The following is a 12,301-nucleotide window of genomic DNA, read 5'->3' as shown; positions in this document are numbered from 1 at the left end:
GGCAGAAACGAGACTTTTCCGTGGCCAGTAGGACATAAAACACAAAGTTCATCACCCCTGGGCGGCATCGGAGCCTTCCGCACGCTCCTCTCAGTTCCTAGCCAACAGCGCGCAGAGCTGACATCGGCATTACCCCAACCTCACTTCACTAATGTACTTACTGCTTTCAACGCTTAGAGGGGGAAAAACAACGAATGATAAAAGCTTCAGCAATTAAAAAGCTCTTTTCATTTGTCGAAGGAGCGAGATAAACACATATAATTGTTTGCTTCTCCCATGTCACCAGCCGGAAAGCAGACTACCAGCTTATTTCTTGAGGCTGTTTCTCGAGTTTATTAAAGAAATGCAAATATGCTCAGGCATTCTAACCCTTGCTTTACTCTCTTCTGTCAAGGTGTCGTGTTTTTTAGCCAGTTCTTTGCCCAACATGTGGCCCCTGGAATCAGCATTTGGCCTAGCAGTTAAGATGTCAGTTACTAGGCCCAGCGTAACAGCCTAGCAGCTAAATCCTTGCCTTGCATGTGCCAGGATCCCATATGGGCATTGGCTCGTGTCCTGGCTGCTCCACTTCCCATCCAGATCCCTGCTGTGGCCTGGGAAAGCAGTTGAGGACAGCCCAAAGCCTTGGGACCCTGCACCCGCATGGGAGACCCAGAAATTCCTGGCTCCTGGCTTCAGATCGGCTCAGCTCCGGCCAATGCGGCCACTTGGGGAGTGAACCAGCGAACAGAAGATCTTCCTCTTTGTATCTCCTTCTCTCTGTATATCTGACTTTCCAATAAAATAAATCTCTCTTTTTAAGAAAAGTCAGTTACCAAGCCCACATGGCACACCAGCAGGCATAGAGTTGAGTCCCAGCTCAGTCCTGACTCCAGCTGATGGGCCGCAGTGGGTGATGGCTCACAACTTAGGTCCCTGCCACTCACGTGGCCAACCTGCACCTGCACCTGGCCTTGGCCTAGGCCAGCCCCGGGCACGGGGGCAGTGACCCAGCAGATGGGCGTCTTCTCTGTTCTTCCTTCTTTGCCCTAAATGGACAGTAGTAAGGACACATCCTGCCAGGGTACAGGACACACACTCACGGCAGACGCGCGTCAAACCCAGCAAGCAGCTGCTTGCTCCCTCTCCCTTTATGTCTGCAGCCTACCAGGCCCCCTTTACCTTTTCTAACCATCTACCTCAAATCCTTGCTGGAGCAAGGCAAAGTAGAAACAGGTGGTATTCCCACAGGACACTGCCAAGGATACCAGAACACACTGTTCCTGCCTCCCTCCCATGAGCACAAGTGGCTGCCGAGCTCCCGCTCAGAGTGACAGGCATTCATAGCCAATACACACAGCCTTAACAGGAAAGGCTGCGGCAGCTGATAGTGATGTCTGCCCTGAAAACAGCCACAGTGTGATGACCTGTGACCAATTCATGTACTGGCCACCTCCTCCTCTGACAAACTATCAAAATTATGAATAAACTACAAAATTATGAATAAACTACAGTAGGAACTGTTTCTAAGACGCAGGCTATGGAACCGGACTAAGATTCCACTTGTTAGAAGCACACTGAACACACGAGGAGCCCCAGATTCCAACGCAGCTGGGAACCTTCACCACACCAGCTCCCTCTCGGTTAAAACAAAGGGTGGACTCCCCTACAGCTCCCGAGCAGCCACGGGGAAGTCACCAGCCAGAAGCCTGCCCTCACAGGCGGGAGACGCCTAGGTCCTGCAGGCAGGGAGCGCATGGGCAGGGGTCTGCTCCTAGGCGCTCCCTCGGCTGCTTCCCACCGTGGCAGGGGTGTCCGTCTGCACAAGTGACAATCAGACTCCATGAGTAAGTCAGCCACCCTGACCTACGTGTTCACGTCTCCCTCAGTCCCAGAGCAGAGCACCTGTCACTCACAGCCCTACACCTCCACCACCAAAAAGTTCTGCTCCAGGACACCCCATCCCATACGATCCGTCAACGTGGCCTCCACGTGCATACACAACAGCTTCCACAAGCAGTCCAACCCACAGGCATCACAGCCCCTACCTGCCGACCAGATGACCACTAGGACAAAGACTGCCCCGGCAAACAGGGAGGCCTAAACAAACAGCCGGGGCCAGGGCTGGGACAGGCCCACGTGTGGCTTAGTAAGTGCAAAAAGAACACCTCCTCCTGACACGCTCTAGGGCAAAGAGGCCATGAAGAACAGAGATGACGCCTGTCCTCAATCCCCGTGAACGGAGACACACACTCAGCATCCAAACCAACACACCCAGGCCCGCAGGCCCAACAGTGCAGCACGTTAGTCCACAGTGCAGTGCCCCTTCTACACCCATCAGAGGGGCTAGCCGGGGGTCCGCCTGCCCAAGAGACCAGGGGGGTTTCCAGGAAGCAGACTGCAATCCAGCAAACAGCCCAGGAATACAAACGCTGGGAGCAGGGGACACATAGACCACCGTTCCAGGACCTCCTGGGATCAGGGGGCTCCCCTTGGAACCAGGTGCCAGCTGGCAGGCCTTCCTGGACACAAATGCATGTGGTACAGCCCATCTCATACATGACTGCCAGTGGTCCTAACGGCTGCTCCAAACCACCTGACTTGTGACTTTTTTTAAACAACGCAATTGCCCAGGGGACCTTATTCATCCTCTAAGACTTCAAAGAACGGACCAGAGAGCTTGTAAGCAAATTCCCAAGACTCGCACTTCTGGAGCCTCATGGTGAATCAAGAACAAAATGGAAATCGAACCTGGGCCCCGTTCTCGGCAGACAGGAAGCAAGCACAAGTGGCTTTCCCGCTCCGGGCTCCCTGCACGGCACGTCCCTCACCTTATTGGACCATTTGTAGGCCTGAAGGAGCTGGCTGTAGAGCGGGGTTTTGTCCTGCACGGGATCCAGACTCAGCAGCCCGCTGTTGTGTAGAGGGTGGTTCTCAGACGGCTTCCCCACCAGGTTGCTCAGCCGCTCCAGCTCGCTGCACAGGGACCAGAAAGCACATCAGTGGGCCACACACGCCACATGCACCCCAACCCGGGCCTGCGCACACACCAGTGGGGACCCACCTGCACACAAGTGAGAAGCCAACCCAGCTGGCACAGGCTGCCTGGCTGCCAGCCGTCAAAGAGCCTTCAGAAGAAAGGCTTTCAAAAGACAAAAGAGACAAGGGCCCATCAAGAAAAGGCCTAAGTGTGAGCTCCCTGGTGCCACTGCAAAAGAGCAGGGACGTGGCACCCATATCAGTCAGTCTCCTGGAAGCAGGCATCCGGGGCTTGTGACACATGAGGGCGTCAGACGCGCCTCTCACCCCGCGCGCAGAACAGCCAGCCCACCTGAGGAAACATCCTCATCACCCATCCCGGGAGATTCGGACGGGACACCTCACCGATGGTGAAAGGTGGCAAGACAAAGACACCATCAACAAACACTCGGAAGGGAAGGCGCCACGCCGCCCCGGCAGCTGCGATGCACGCAGTTGGGGCTGGCGGGAGTAGGGACAGGCCTGAACATTCTGAAGGAGATCGCAAGACGCTGAAGGGTTCCACATCCCAGCACGACACAGAAGGCCAGTGTCCCCTTGAGACAGGAACATATCGGCTGCAAGTACCGCTGGGAGCATCAGGGAGGTGTGAGTGATGACTACAGGGTGGCCAGAGAGGCCCCATCCCTGGGCCGCCACCCTCCCGCACTTCTTCCTGTCTGGTTACTAAGGAGACTTGAATCACAGGACCACCAGCTCCCTAACTGCCTCCCCCACGAAGATGGACAGAGACTCTCTGTAAGGGAGCCCGCCCAAGCAATCAACAAGTGCTCCCAGGCTTGCAGCGTTTTATAAGCCCCTGCTCATTCCCCTCTTATGGCAACCTTTAGGAAGGAAAAAGGCGCGGTCCTAAGTCCTACAAGGCATGATGGAGAGCTGGCCCGGGAGGTCTTAGGGGTCCCCCATTCAAGCGTCAGTCTGCGCAGCCACAGGAGCCCTGGTGAGCCCCCAGGGGCAGCAGCCAGGCTGACCAGGCACGGGGCTCGGGAGCCCACGGGTGACAGCGCTGCCCAGTGCACCAGAGGCAGCGTGGAAGGGGATCGGGCGACCACCCGGCAGGCTCGGGGAGCAGGCTCTCCTGGGGGGCTGGCGGGGCTCGCAGAGGACGCGGCGCGCAGCCCCTCCAGGGCAACGCCTCGCGCGGGGGCGTGGCGGAGCCGGTCCCGACCCGGGCCCCCTCAACCGGTACCTACTTGAGGTCCCGGTTGACCGAATGCAAGTTATCCTGGAAGTGCGCAATGAAGGCCTTCTCCCGGCCCTCCAGTGTCTCCTTGTTCCGCATGCCATCCTTCAGGCAGTCGAACACCCTGCTCACGCTGGAGCGCAGCGCCTGGATAGCACTGATGGCTTGGGCAAAGGCCTCGAGGTTCACCCCGACGCTCAGCACGTCCGCCATGTTGCCGCCGGACCGTCGACTCTTCCCCAACCGGCTTTCCGAGCCGGCCGCCGCGTTTGCTTATGACGTCACCCGGGGCCGCTGGGAAATGTAGTTCGCAGGAGGCCTACTGCCTCAGGAACCGATCCAGGCGTCAGCAACGTGAGAGCTCTACTTAAGCGAACAGGAGGACTCGATTTGTTCAAAGGTGGCAGGCAGTGAAGTTGCTGCATTTTCCCAATCCCGCATTCAGGGATCGTGTGGAAGAAAATTACTCAGAACAATAAAGTGTCCATACAATAAATAAGTGGACATTTTCCCCCTGTACCCAGACACCAACTGAGAAATGCAACAAGGGTAATGGAATTGGAAAATCGCCAATTGACAACCATTAGCAAAAATCGATTCCGGTTGAAATCAGCTCTTCCCAGTGAGAAGAACCACAGCGTATTTGCCCAGCCTCAAAGTGTCCCCCAAGATGTTTATGAATTACAAGGGGAAGATAAGGACCCAGGAGTTCCATTCTTGGCTATTTACCCAGAAGCAGGAAGGGAAGCCCTGAGAGATGCATACCCAGTCTGTGAGATATTCAAGACGGAAGCGGCCCAAGTACCTATCAACAGATGAATGGACAAAGGCTATTTTGTTTTGTTTTGTTTAAGATTAGTTATTTATTCAAAAGGCAGAATGGGGCGGAGTGGAGACAGATCTTCACCTGCTGGCTCACTCCCCAGATGGCTGAGCTCTTGAAGCTGGTACGTGCCAAGCCCTTGAGCCTGAAACTCCGTCTGTGTCTCCCACAGGGTGGACAGGATCCAATACCTAGACCATCTGCTGCTGCTTTGCCAGGGAGATCTGGGCCCTCACTCATACGGGATGCAAGGCTTACCCGATGCACCCCGACACCAGCCCCTCCATACCACAATGTTCAGTGTTCAGCCGAAAAGACATTCTGCCACATGTAACAATATGGGGGAGCCCTGAAGACTGTGCTGAGCAGAACGTGCCAACCAGACCAGCACACAACGTTGAAGTCCACTTGCAGAGCTGCAGACATGGAGTGGAGGAGGGTGGCTGCCACAGACTGCTGTCCAGGGAAGTCCACACTTCCAGATGAACCAGGCAAGACACAGAGAGTGGGACAGGAAACAGAGGGTTAGGAACTGCCCCAAACCCCCCAAATCCTGGCAAAACCTGCTTTTACAGACGCTCAAGACAGGATTCTGAAACGCATCCTCTTGGACGTCATAGCCTTGCTTTAGAGAACTGGGGACTGGGAGCAGGAAGAAGATCAAGATGGTGACCCTGAACTCACCTTCATGTCCACCCCGGAAAGTCCTGCTGGCTTCTGCAGTGGCAACAAGAGCCAGCTGCCAGCCACAGCACTGGTCGGTTCATGGAGAGATGGGGCTGGGCTGAACTCAGCAGGCAGGTGCATCCACCGCTGTGTGCATTGGCTAGTGCAGGTGACAGACTGCCCCGGCCGTGCATTGGCTGGCATACACAAGAGTCAAGTCTGAGGTCACCCCAGATGAGGTCTCTTGGGGAACTACCCGACTGGACCACTGGACTCAAACTCTGGCCCCAAGGACAATCACAGGATGTGTGTCTGACCTTAAAGTGCATGTATCAGGACTGGGCCTCCTTAATTGCCGGTGCCTGTGCAGTGGATAGTGTATTCAGATGCACACAGGGGACATGACAGGCAGCTCATCTAGGCCAGCAAGGGACATTAAGTGGCTCTCCAGAGGATGAAAAACTGAACAGGTTGGACAGTGCCCCTGGCTAAGTTTTGTAACATGTTCCTGGACCTGTGGATGCACTAAGATGGACTTCGTGTACCAGCAGACCTTGGAAAGACTTTCTCAATCCTGATGCAACGAAACCAACAACTTTACAGAACTTCACAGAACTGTCGAAACCACTGAAGTAATGCCCTTGGAACACATCGGGGTCTCTAAAGCATCGTTAAATGACCGACCCTGCCCCCCACCCCATCCCCGGGTACTGTTGTAGCTTGACAACAGGGAGTGCCCTCTCCCGGTTCCTCCCCTGCAGACACAGGAGAAAAAAATCGGAAAGCTGCGATCTGTGTCCCACTGCCTCCCTCCCCACCCTGCTCAGAGGCCCACACGGCCATCCCTCTCAACTACGTAAATAATATTTTTAGAAAATTAAAAAGAGCAAGCTGAAGAGCCGCTGTAAGAAGAGCGATTTCAAATCATCCTTGCGAAGGACTTGCGTGGAGACAGCGCTGGCCATATTCAGCACGCGGTGATGTCGACGGCCACGCGGTGATGACGACGGCCGCGCGGTGATGACGACGGCCACGCAAATGCGTGACTGTGCGTCCCTCGTGCTGCTGCACCGAGCACTCCGAGGAGGCTGAGGTAGAAAGCGTCACATGTTTGACCACAACTTTTTAGTAACTCAGGGATGCCGTGGCAAGAGGGAGGGAAGAAGACGAAGGTTCGTGACTTCAGGGAGGAGAAACTGGCCAGGCAACGGCTTAAGCAAGAGGTCAGAGCCAACGCCGCCAGGGACAGGGTGCGCTGTATACCTCCTGGTCCAGGGCACTTAGGACAGCAGAGGCCCCTGTGACGTTCCTGCCATCTGCTCAGGCCGTCGCTGAAGCTCGCATTGAGAGGCACAGTGACTGGACTTCAAGGTGAGCATTGGGCTGTGGCTCGAACACCGGTGGAGGGCCCACATCCCACTGTGGTGTGCTGGCGCTCACAGCCGGCTCTGCGGCTGACTTGCTTCTGACTGCTGCGCCCCTGGAACGTGGGAGCGCCGGGTTGCGGACTCAGGCCTTGGCCTCAGCGACATCCAAAGTGGCTTGCATTTGAGCAGTCCATGAGTAGATGGGAAATCTTTCTCATTGCCTTTCAGGTAAATATAAATAAGCATTCATATATATACTGTGAAAGACAAAGAAATGGACCGGCATTGTGGGCCAATGGGTTAAGATGTCTCCTGTGTCGCAGTGCCAGTTCAGTCCCGGCTCCTCTGCTTCTGATCTAGCTCCCTGCCAATGTTCCTGAATGGCAGCAGGCCCAAGTACTGCATGGAGTTCCTGGCTCCCCGCTTCAGCCTGGCCCAGCTCCGGCCATCACAGCCACTGGGGAGGTAAACAAATAGGTGGAAGCTCCCTTTCTCACTCTGTCTCTCCCTTTATCACGCTGCCTTTGAGACAAAGACAATAAATATTTTAAAAAAGAAAAAAGAAAAAAGAAAGAAAGAAAATCTGAGAGCCATTCCAGACTAAAAGAGACTAAAGAAACACGACAAGCGAACGCAATGCATTTTGCTGGTCCGGTTGGCCGACTGGCAAGCCTGAGCAAGTTCTGTGGGTCAGCTCATGGTGTGCTCAGGGGTGGGTGTTTGGCCTTAGGATGCCCGTAACCTTCATCAGAATGCCTGCGATGGATTCCTGCCTCTGGCTCCTCCATCCAACTTCTGGCCTGTGCCAATCTGGAAGGCTACAGTGATGCTCCAAGGGGATATGGCCCTGCCAGGCTTCTGGCTGTGGCCCTTGCCCAGCCCCCAGCCATTGAGTGAACCAGCAACCAGGAGATTACTCTCCCCCTCCCTCTCCCCCTCCCTCTGCCCCTCCCTCTCCTTCCCTCTCCCTCCCTCTCTCCCTCCCTCCCTTTCCCCCTCCTCCTCCCTCTCCCTCCCTTTCCCCCTCCCTCTCCCCCTCCCTCTCCTTCCCTCTCCCTCCTTCTCTTCCTCCCTCTCCCTCCCTCCCTTTCCCCCTCCCTCTCCCCCCTCTCTCCCTTCCTCTCTCCCTCCCTCTCTCCCTCCCTGTCTCCCTCCCTCCCTAGCTTAAATAAAGTATGTGAAGTACTTTATCAGGAATAATTGCATGATTTTTGTCACTCTATTGTGGTTACAGCAGAGGCTGTCTTTGTTTGGGGAAAATACACCTCAAAAGAATAAAAGAACATTCTTGCATCTTCATGGAAGCCGAAATATGGGAATGTTCATTTCATGAGAGCAGGAGAAAGCAGACGTAGTCAAATGTTAACAGCTGTGAGATCTGGATGAAGACAATACAGGGATTCTTTCCATTATTTTGCAACTGTGGGCTTACGATCATGACAAAAATAAGTTGTTTTCAGTGACTTGTTTCTGTATAAATTCCCTTACTGGTAAGGGGCGGCAGAGTAGGTCAGCCCCACATGACTACCATAGAATACCCGAGACAAGCCAGTTGGGGAGGAACAAGATTAATTTTGACTCCCAGGTTTGGAGTTTCACAGTTCAAAGGCCAGTGTCCTTGTGCATGTGTCCATGCAGGGACAGTGGCTTCTGCAAATGGCCAGCAACATGGCTGTGGATCTTGGAGACACTGGGCAGGGCGGCCTTTCTGACCAGCCTCTCCTGAAGCCCCCCATGATCCGAGGGCTTCCCACCAGGCCCACCAACCTCCTACACACCATAACTGGATTAAATCTCACTTAGCTCCATTGATTTAAACATTTGGGATTTAACCACAGGAGTGAATCCTGAGCTTTACCTGGTCAGATCCCAGAAGGCAGGGGACCTTAGGGCATTGACAAGATGATAAAAACCACGAGATGATTAAAAAAGAGCTTTCCCATTCCCTGGGGCCTTGCCGGCAAGGACTTTGAAACTGTGCGGTCCACCTCAATCCCACGTCCTGAAGAACTCCGCAACACCCACTGCACCAGCCCGTTTCTAATCTGCTTGTTCTGGAAGCATAAGTTCTGCACAGACACCAGGCCTCCGTGTTGCTCTCTGCGAAACAAACAACTCTTAGGTATTGTTGGCGTGAGTTCATGAAAGACAGCACGGTGGGTTTCCAGAGCTGCTGGCGGTTCCTGGCATCCTCCGCCTCTTTACCGTGTTGCCATTTATAGCGCCGCGAGCGCGGCTACCGGGAAGCCCGCAGCCTTGAAAGCAGGCGGCCCTCCGGAGCCCAGTTCCTTATTGTTAACCAAGGAAGCAGTGAGAAAACCTGGCTTGGCCCAGCAGCTCCTGAGGCTCAGCGACACCTTGCAGGTAAGGCTCTCCCACGGATGGCCGCTGGCACGCAGGCGCACTGGAGGCTGCGGGGAGGAAACCTGACACCAACTCATTCCTACCGGATTCGGTTCATTCGTTGTCACTGCTTGCTCCATTCCTAGTCGGTGGATTTCCTGCGTGTGTTCTGTAGTTCACTATTTCAGGGAGCCGCCTGCTTTTCCTCCTCCTGTTTCTTTTTTTTTTTTTTAAATCTCCCTTGGATTGTAAGTGTTTTTTTATAAGATTTTCATGTCCCCTCCCCTTTTTTTTGAACTTCACAAAAGTAAAGAAAGTAGAAGGAAAGGACGATGTGTGTTTGGTCAGTTTGGACTTTGGTGTGCCCATCCTGTCCAGGCGAGACTAGAGGAGGTTAAGCTCTATTGTCATTCTTCTTTACCTTTGGGAAAGTTCCTGATAAACTCTAAAATGTGACTCATGTCACCATGTACCTTGTCCCCAACAGGGGGCAAAACATCAGTCCACGCCTTTATGAATATAAAAGGAGGGCCCAGTACGGGGGCCTAGTGGCTGAAGTCCTCGCCTTGCCTGCCTGGGGCCTCGTGTAAACACTGGTTCTGCAGTCTAGACTCAGCGTTGGTCTCCCGGGTGGGTGGCAGGGCCCAGGCTCTCGGGCCGTCTGCTGCTGCCTGAGAGTGGAGCAGCCAGGGCTCAAAGCAGCAGTGCCCTAGGTGATGCCAGCTTCGCCAAGAGCAGCTGAACCTGCTGTGCTAGACAGCAGCCCAGTGCCATGCCACTGCTTGCCCTTACCCAGGTATACTCATCAACGTGAGAGTCTCGCTAACAATGTCTTGGGGTCCGTAACTCCCTTGCCAACCCAGCACGGACGTGGGAGCTCTGGCTAAGGCCTGAGCTCGGCTAGAAACGCTCTGGATGCTCGGGCAGGCTCGGGAGGCCGTGACTTGACGTGACAGGCTGTGTTCCTTCTTAGTCCCTTCCCTCCTCATCGCTCCATCTCTTGGTTTGCTCCAGTCTCTCACCCCCGTGCTGTCGCCTCACACATTCCCAGTCCTCCCTGACACACGCAAACACACACACACACACACTTTTTCCTCTGTCTCCTTTGATTCGGTGGTTTAGACTCTGATTGGGGTAATAAAGCACAAATAGACTTTGCCTCCACAGCCATTTGTTTTCAGGATTTCTCGGTGGTTCCCCTCTTCTGGGAAAGTCAGAAATTGATCCGTGGAAATACTTATTTCCCCCGTACCTAGTAAGGAGTTTTTTATCACGCCAACAGAAAACTTTCCATTTTCGAAGGCAACGGACGCGATTCCTCTGAGGGGCTATGTATTTCTGAGCACACTGGCACGGCTACGCCTGCATCTGTGTGTGTTTGTGGGGTATAAACGACTTTCAAGGAGTTCATTTCGAGCAATATCAGATTTTAATTATTATGATCTTATGTTTGGGTGAAAGGCAGCACCCCGCTGTTAATATCTTGCAGAATGAGCAAGCCATTAGCTTGGTGCTACCAGCTCCCAAGTATTAGAATGAGCAATCAGAATTAAACTTGTCAGTGTTTAATTAAAATATGCTGCAGCTCGCATCATCTTCGGAGAGCATGTGGCTTAAGCGTTCAGATGGAGACGGCGCCCTCATCAATTACTAATTATTAAGGACTCACTAGATGCCGAACAATGCGTTGGGTGGCTGGGCAGAATGTCAGCAGACGGATTTAAAACCAAATCTGCCTTGGATGGGCCACAGAGTGACAAAGCCACCTGTCATTATCAGCGCAGCACAGTGTGAAGATGAGCTGGGGATGGGGAGGTGTGCTCTCAAGATTACACCCAGGCGTCCTGGAGACCTGGAGACCAAGCAGGCATTCAGCAGGTCCTTCAAAACGACACCACGTGTTACAAGGATGCAAGGTTCCTTTCAATTATTGGTGGAAAACTTAAAGCATACATTCATTTTCAGGGCAAAAACGTTTTTCGGGCCTGGTGGCGTGGCCTAGCAGCTAAACGCCTTGAACGCCCCGGGATCCCATATGGACTCCAATTCTAATCCCGGCAGCTCCACTTCCCATCCAGCTCTCTGCCTGTGGCCTGGGAAAGCAGCAGAGGACAGCCCAAAGCCTTGGGATCCTGCACCCACGTGGGAGACCTGGAGGAAGTTCCTGGATCCTGGCTTCGGATCGGCACAGCACCAGCCGTTGCACTCACTTGGGGAGTGAATCATCGGATGGAAGATCTTCCTCTCTGTCTCTCCTCCTCTCTGTATATCTGACTTTCCAATTAAAAAATAAATAAATCTTTAAAAAAAAAAGTTTTTCAAATCCATGCAGTTTTCCCATAAGATAACATTTCCCACGAGCCTCTTGAAAACGCTGCATCTGCACAGATTTCAAAATTATTAGAATTTGCTTTTTGCTTATTTGAACGAGTCAGAGAGATACAGACAGAAAGATCTTCCATCTGCTGATTCACTCCGCAAGTGGCCACAATAGCCAGGGCCATGCCAGGCTGAAGCTAGGAACCTGGAGCTCTTTCCGGGTCTTCCAGGCACTTGGGCTGGCTTCTGCTGTTTCCCAGGTGCGTTAACAGATAGCTGGATGGGAATAGAGCAGCTGGGCCTCACACTGGCCCCCTAGGAGATGCTGACGTCACAGTTGATGACTTTGCCCACTACACTACAATGTCAGCCCCTCAAAAACTGTTGGAATGAAAATGAAGATATCCAAAGATTTTATCCCTCCATGTTTCCCTGCTTCAAATTCAGAGCACCTATCATATTTACATTACCTAAAATGATACATTATGATGAACCTAAAGCAAGTATGGCTAAGAGTTCTCCTTTGCCCCCCTGTGAAATGTTACCTCCTGTTTTTCACCCATCAGGATGGTGGTGTGAAAC

At 53.4% G+C, this 12,301-nt stretch overlaps 1 protein-coding gene across 2 annotated transcripts in view; it reads right to left on the bottom strand.

The window, feature by feature from the left end:
* Positions 1 to 4,434, bottom strand: part of MED27 (mediator complex subunit 27) — a 167,068-nt gene extending 162,634 nt beyond the window's left edge. Inside the window, exons 1-2 of one of the 2 annotated variants that reach the window (XM_040963762.1) lie at positions 4,212 to 4,434; positions 2,811 to 2,955 (exon numbers count right to left, since the gene is read on the bottom strand). In XM_040963762.1, coding sequence (XP_040819696.1) covers positions 2,811 to 2,955; positions 4,212 to 4,414 — 348 coding nt within the window. In that variant the 5' untranslated portion in view covers positions 4,415 to 4,434. The remainder of the gene's footprint in view (positions 1 to 2,810; positions 2,956 to 4,211) is intronic. The other variant, XM_040963763.1, reaches the window with a different exon arrangement.
* Positions 4,435 to 12,301: the final 7,867 nt, after the last annotated feature.

This window comes from Ochotona curzoniae, unplaced genomic scaffold, assembly GCF_017591425.1.
Source record: "Ochotona curzoniae isolate NIBS_2020 unplaced genomic scaffold, NIBS_Ocur_1.0 scaffold_3208, whole genome shotgun sequence".
Lineage (NCBI taxonomy): Eukaryota > Metazoa > Chordata > Mammalia > Lagomorpha > Ochotonidae > Ochotona > Ochotona curzoniae.
This window is presented reverse-complemented; position numbering and strand designations above follow the sequence as displayed.